The 7,758-nt window shown below is 41.0% G+C and overlaps 1 protein-coding gene across 1 annotated transcript; it reads left to right on the forward strand.

Annotated features, from left to right (window-relative positions):
* The first annotated feature begins 5,857 nt into the window (after window positions 1–5,857).
* LOC129255363 (uncharacterized) lies at window positions 5,858–6,415 on the forward strand. The gene has a single exon (XM_054893724.2). The coding sequence runs from the start codon at window positions 5,858–5,860 to the stop codon at window positions 6,413–6,415; it is 558 nt and encodes a 185-aa protein (XP_054749699.2).
* Window positions 6,416–7,758: the final 1,343 nt, after the last annotated feature.

The following is a 7,758-nucleotide window of genomic DNA, read 5'->3' on the forward strand; positions in this document are numbered from 1 at the left end:
AGAATCCAGAATCAGTGGATTTGCTTGGATTTCATTTTAGGGGGCGGTAGTGAGCACGGGAAGTGTGCGAAACATTTAATAGCGCGTTTTCGCCCAGCGTCGTACGACGTAGAACGTAAGGGTGCAAAAATCGCCAACTTCCATGGAAACAGAGGCCCGAGCGTTCTTGAGCTCAAATCACGGACGGTTCTTCCGCAAATTAGCGGGCGTCCGCATTAGAACGTAGGATTTGTCAACAGCCGTCAACAGCCAATCAGATCGCTTGTAGAGCGAGCAAGCTGAGCCGATGTAAACACATTCGCCCATCGCGTGCATGCACATGTTGTACTCTACTCTGACTACACTGATAGCTGAAAGCTTCAAAACATATTGGACTCGAATGCGAGTTTTTCGGTGAGTACCATTTCAATTATACTAAAATCAAGCTAAGTATAATTTCAAAATGTTACAGTAGAAGTTTAAACGAGTATGATTATTGAAATATGATTGAAAAGCCGTTGCATGGCTCGGTCGACGACGCGACTGCAAGACACATGGCACTGCCAGTTGTGTGCACATAGTAGGAACATATACAATGCATATGTTGGCGTGTCAACATTACATGCCAGCCATGCATTGCCTGTAACATAAAGATAAAATTGCGTTGTGCATAAACATGATACTGCATCGGATGGTGTTCTACGTACTTCCGGTCGATCCGGCCGCGTTCAGCGATTTGCGAAACTGCTTACAAGCGAGAGTTGAGCGCGACGGACGCACGAACCAAGAGATCGTTCTACGTCGTAGATAGCGTCGTACGACGCTGGGCGAAAACGCGCTACTAATGAGCGCGCGTAAGGCGCTTCATATTATAAGGGGAGTTTTCCCCCTCCCGCGAAGCACGGAAGCTCCGACGTTTTCTTCGAATCGTTCCTTGCTCGCTCCTGCTCTTACGGTCTCTGCCTGTTAACGGAGAGGGGGTGGGGAGAGAAAAATTTCGAATTGCGGAAGCTCCGACGTGTCTTTGAATCGTTCATTGCCCGCTCCTGCTCTTACGGTCTCTACCTGTTAACGGAGAGGGGATGGGGAGAGAACATTTTCGAATTGCGGAAGCTCCGACGTTTCTTTGAATCGTTCTTTGTCTGCATCCGCTCTTACGTTTTCTGCCTGAAATGGGAAGGGGCACAGCCAAAATTTTCCGTTAACTAAGTCTAAAATTAGTGGCGAAGCTAGGATTTAATTCAAGGGGGGCGGTAGTCAGCACACGAAGCGTGTGAAACACTTACTGAGCGCGCAAAACGCGTTCCCGGTGGGGTGCATGGAGGGAGAAGCTGTGACGATCCCTTGAACTATTCCTTGTATTGTCTGCTCTCGCTCGTCTTACGTTCTCCCATCCCTTTTTATTTTCTCGCTCACGTTTCCCCCTTCTTCTTCTTTTTTTTTGGGGGGTTGACGTTTTTTTGTTGTTGTTGCTACGAGGCTGTAATCAATTAATAGATATAATTGTTCATTTATTTATTTATTTATTTATTCATTCATTCTTTCAACTATACATTAATAGATTCCTCTTTTATTTATTCATTTATTTATTTCAAAATATTTATTCAGGATAAAAACATGTATCAGCACAATGGCTGTTTTACATCATGGTCCTGAAGGACAAAATATAATCAGTAGAATAAATTCAATATTCATAAGATGAATATACTAGCAACAAAGCGAATATAAGATACAAACAATATATAGCAAAACTTAAGAGTACGACGAAAAGAAGGTTTAAATCAAGAGAAATGTGACAAGTCGAGTTTGGAAGTACAAACAATTGTTTGAATGTATGAGAAATAGAAACGACGGAGGATTGATTAATAGTCGACTCCAGGGATGGAGCGAAAAAAGAGGGGATGGGAGTCAGAAAGAAATGAAACAATTAAGAAATGCAAGAGTAATGAGAAGAGGAATATTAAGAAGGAGAACATTGAAACAAACTCAATACATTTTAGAATGTAAATATCAATTTTGATATCAATTTTTTTAGATAACATTTCAGCTTCTGCCGGAGTATTATTCGACTGGGAATAGTTTGCAAAAATACTTTTCATAATACTACGAAATCGGACACCCCATCCCCTCTCTCACTTCATCGCCTAACGAAATCATACCATAGTCTCTAAAGAAATCTACACAACCGAGGTGAAACCAAAAAAAATGTAACAATTAGGGTGCGTTTATCCGCCACTTTTTCACCCTAGAATCATGATCTGAATCATGATTCAAATCATGATTCTGCAGAATCACGAAATTGAATATAATCATGATTAGAATCACAAACATGAAACACGAAAAAAGGGGCGTTTGGAAAGACGTTTCTGCATAATCACGTACGAAAATGTTTGAATAAACGATATCGTGATTTGAATCATGATTATATGACCTCACTGTGTCGGGCTACTTTCGGTTTGACTCTTGCCAAGCTCAAGGCTCTCTATATGCTCATTGTATATGTACATGATTACTCTGCATGCATTTCTTGTCATGTTCAAGTTCTGTGTTGGTCATCGCATCGTCCACTACTTTTCATTTTTTGGTCATGTCTTCAACTTCAAGTTCTAGTAAATTAATTAACTGGACAGACAATGATCTCAGTTGTTGTTCATAGAGTGTCAATATTAAATTGCATCTACGCTGAAATTCACTTCCGAACACCATTTTGGATAAACTAACAAGATGAATAGAAGCATATGGACCCTATATGATAGAATTAAACAAAATTGGGTATAGACTGAATTCTGGAAGCAAACGATTTTTCGAGAGCCGAAACACGTGCGAAAAACTTCCTCTGTCAAACCATAGGTCCATGGTCAAACTGCGCACTAGTGATGCGCACTGGATTGGCCCGAATCTGAGGAGAAACAGCATTGGAATGAAGGTCGTCTAAACGCTGATTCTGTGATATCGTGATTCATGTTTGTGTTTTGAATCATGATTCAAATCATGATTCTGGATTGAGGTCGCATAAACGCAGCCTTAAGACTGATGAACCCAAATACACTGGCGCCGCGTTCGAAGTGGGCTGTTGCAAATTTCAATAATTTTTTTCAGAAATATAACCATATTTTGCATAGAACGCACACAGCACACACTCATCCTACACACTGATAGACACAGAGCAAATTCATATAAATTGGATATTCTTCCAGTTTGACATTTTTAATACAAAAATCCAATTTCGTGATAGATTTTGACATGATATCCAGAAAATAATATATTTCATTCTTTTCTCTTTCCATTCCCTTTTTTGTGGTCTATACCCCACTGTGAACAGGATTCTTTGCGGCAGTAGCGTGAAGAGTAAAAAAAACGAGGGGCACAGTATGGCGCATGTGATAAAAAGCTGCTTAATATAAGTCCCGAGCGAGCGAAGCGAGCGAGAAAAAAATCAACTTTTCATGAGAATCTATCTTTGAGATATTTTTTGACATTATATTCAGTAAATAAAATCATATCCTTCACTTTTCCTTTGCTTTTCTTTCCTCCTTCTTTTTGTTGGGCTCTTGGTTGTAGAACTCTTGGGGCCATGGCCCAACCCTTCCATACTCATATACGGCAGTGCAATGCGGTTAGGGTCTTGATATCAAAGCCATTTAAACCTCGCAGATTGCCGTTATTTTTAATCAAATCACGGGTACATTCAGAATATAGCTTTTACACAATACATTTATTCAACCCAGTTGCGTAATGAACCAAATATTTTGAGGGGGCAAAACAAAGCAATGTGGGAAAATTTGTAATAAGTTGCCAGCGAGCAAAGCGAGCTGCAAAAAAGTGCCTATTGAAATTAAATTCTAATTATGTGATATATTTTCCCATTACACTCAGCAAATAACACATTTCATTATTTCATTTTACGTTGTCTCCTATAATTATTTCCTCTTGGGTGCATGTGGAACCAAGACCCCTGCGCGCGGCGCGCCTATATGCCAGTAATCATTTTGAACGTAAAGTTTAATGTAGGAAGGGTCCCTATATACAGGGGGGGGGGGCGTTATAGAGCCATTTAAATGTTATAGATGCAGAGCCCCTACTGCGTGGGGTCTGGGGCAAAGTCCCGTAGCTTATTTGCATAAAATTTTGCAAGCTTATAGCACAATGTTGTATATTGTCCATCTTTCTTCCCGCTATTCACTTTCAATCCTCGGCAGCCCGGTCGTGTTATTAAGTTTTTTTCTTGTCCCATTTCTTTGTTTTCCAATTTAGCTTTTGACTAATTCCATTCTATCTTCGTTTCTCGCTACTGTTTGCCATGCACTTTGTCATCTTTTGATTTATTTCCCATCATGCTATTGCAGTACATAGGCCTATTTCGAAATGATTTGTTCTTTGTCAAATGTTCTTCTTTCGTTCCTTTTCCCACTTAACATGCTTAATTCCTTCCTTTTTCATTAACAAAAAAATTCTTCGTTTTCTTTTGATTTTTCATTTTCCCTTTCCCTTTCTTTCTCCTTCCCTTTTCTCCTTTTCCCGTTTTTTTATTTTCCCGGTATAATCCGCCTAGGGGGGGGGGGAGCTTGCCCCCCTGCCCCCCACCTGTTACGCCACTGGTTTTAGGACAACCCCCGAGAGGACTACTCCTCCGGAGGGCGACTCCCCCATGATATCTCACCCGATGGACCATTCCCCGAGGACATGCTTCCCGGAGGAAAACTGATTCAAACCGGCACTTCTATAGTGACAAATTAATGTACGTTAATTTTCTTTAGAACTGTCACCTTCTTGTTCTTCTTATTTTTCTGTTTAAATGATAAAACACAAATGCTACGATAAGATTGTCCATAACGAAGGTTCAATGTTCCAGGTATATGTATATTTCCATAATATTTCCAGTTTTCTTGTTAGACATTAAATGCACAAGATCATGAAGCAGAATTACCATAAAAATAAATGTTAAATGAGTAGAGTTCATGATTAAGTAGTGTCAGTGAAATTAGGCATCGTAAGTTTATACTGTAAGTAGCGGAAACACCCCCTCGAGCTCCCTGCACCCCCCCCCCCCCTGAGAGTCGTTTCGTGCGAGCATTAAGTGTTTCGCAAGCACGATTCGCGTGCTCACCACCGCCCCTTGTAAGCTGGTCAGGGCTGAAAGTAAGTGCATTATATATTTATTGCTGAAACTTGCTGAAACTTATTTCGTTGCTAAAAATTATTTCGTTATAAGGGAGACATATTATTCACACAAGTATGAAATAATGAATCTCGCGGGCCTTCGGTCAAGTGGTCGGACCCCTAAAATCATCCGGTCGATAATCGGCCGATGTCTGCTCTCAAGGACTTGACCTCCGATGCTCGCGACACTGGTCGATTCATAGCCGGATATCGGACGTGCCAATGGGTGGATCCAGCTTTCTTCTTCTTCTGATAAAGTACAGTCCACCGACTGGTGTATTGTGGTGGCCACAGATTGACAAAGATTTGGAGCGTAAAGTTAAATCTTGCGAAAAATGTCAATCACACCAGCGACAGCCGTCGAAAGCTCCACCCCATCAGTGGGAATATCCAAGTAAACCGTGGTCGCGAATTCATGTCGATTACGCAGGTCCAGTAGAAGGGGGAAAATGTTGCTAGTAATAGTAGATGCGTATTCAAAATGGATAGATGTTCACATTACGAATAAATCGACTAGTGAAGCGACAATAGACAAATTGAGGGAAGTCTTTTCGGCACAACACTGGTTTCGGATAATGGGCCCTGTTTCACGAGTGAGGAATTCGCTATGTTCATGAAAATGAACGCAATCAATCACATTTGAGGTGCACCATATCACCCAGCTACTAATGGTCTCGCAGAAAGAGCAGTGCAAACTGTGAAAGGAGCCCTCAGAAAAATGAGTGGACCCCTTCAGACGATATTAGCAAGGTTCTTGTTGAGTTACCGTACAACTCCACAAGCTACCACAAATCAGTCACCGGCAGAATTGATCATGAACCGAAAGTTGCGTACCCGCATATCTTCTGTTCTGCCTGATGTGAACGCAACCGTTGAAAAGAAGCAATTCTCACAGACCGCTCACACTTCTCGCAAACTTCGCGAATTTAAGATAGGAGAAGAAGTCCTTGTGAGAAATTACGGGCGAGGTAACCAATGGCTACCCGGAAAAGTAGTCGAACGTAACCATGGTAACAGTCCGGTATCCTATGTCCTAAATGTCAATGCCAATAGCTCGACGCTAAATTGGAAACGTCATGTTGAACAATTGCGAAGTCGAATCTCGACTTCATCGACCTCGAACGACGACACCGGCCCGACACACGAAGATGACGTTATCATCCGTGATAACGAGAATGATGATCGCGATATCAATGAAGATCAGATAGACATTCGCAACGATCGTGAAGACGATCCTGAAGTCGAACACGATGACGGTATAAAGGGCAGTTTATAATCACTCGCGTCGCGTGCGGGTTTGTAATCACTCGCGTTTTGAATTTTTGGCGATTTTTTTTTATTTCGGTGCGATTTTTTTTTAACGGTGTCTTCAATGGGACAGACATGCAGGGAAAATAAAATGAAATTGAAATTCGAGTTTCGTTTTAAGCCGGCAATTAAGTGCCTTAAAATAAAATGTACTCGACTACTGTTTTAACATAACAAACAAGCAAACCCGGGGGGGGGGGCCACTTACATTGACGAGTGGATACCATGCGCGACCAAAAAAACACGTAAAAAGGATGTCTTTTTCAAGATAGGGCACGTTACGTACGTAACGTGATAAGGGTGTCAAAAACACAAAAATAATGAAAAAAGGGTATCTATTTCGCTAGGAAAGCTACGTGTTTAGGGTCAACTTTGCGGGGATGATAAAACAAAATTAAAATGTTTTATAAAGGATGTCCTTTTTGCCCCAACACTACGTGTTTAGAATCCGATTTGCCCTAGGTGTGGAAGCTGGGGCCGTACTAAACCAAATGGTGTGTAAATTGTAAAGGTTAAACCGACGACCGACGGACCGTTTTAACAATAAAATATCGCTGTACTTGTTTAGGGGTTCATTTCAGGGAATACTTGCCAAGAGTGTCGTTTTGTTTCCAATACTTGTTAAGGGTAGGGTTTCAGACGCCAATACTTGTTAAGGGGTGCATTTTCAGAATATGGAAAATACGTGTTTAGGGTGCTTTTCGAGACCCCTTGGTCGCGCATGGTATCCACTCGTCAGTGGAAGTGGCCCCACCCCCCCCCCCCCCCCCCGGGCAAGCAAATCAGCCATGTGGCTCAACTAACTTAGAATAGATCCGGACTTCTACTGTGTCTTATACGAGGACTCCGAGTCGGAACTTGCCATATCTGCCACATCGATATTACATCGTATCATTCCCATATGCGGACATGCCTGCATGCAATGGCCCCAAGGCGGCCGGACTCGGCCGCGGTCGGACACGACGTGCATCGGTAGCATGGAGCAAGCTAACGTGAGTCGAGCTGAGTTAGATCCCACGTTATATATGAGGCGCCGATTGTACCAATATTATATAGAACAATTATTTGTTATATAATCATTATTCATTAAATAATAACTATTATTTATATATAATTTACATTCTATTTGTAAATAATTACTATTATATAAAATAACATTTCTAATTATTTATATATAATTCCAAGTAATACTTCATTACTTGTAAATAATAGTTCGACATTCCATTATTTATAAATAATGATTATTTGTTTTTCATTATCTATAAATAATAATTTTTGTGTTTCATTATTTATAAATAATGACACTGCATA

The sequence above is a fragment of the Lytechinus pictus genome, chromosome 3 (genome assembly GCF_037042905.1).
Source record: "Lytechinus pictus isolate F3 Inbred chromosome 3, Lp3.0, whole genome shotgun sequence".
In the NCBI taxonomy this organism is placed as follows: Eukaryota; Metazoa; Echinodermata; class Echinoidea; order Temnopleuroida; family Toxopneustidae; genus Lytechinus; species Lytechinus pictus.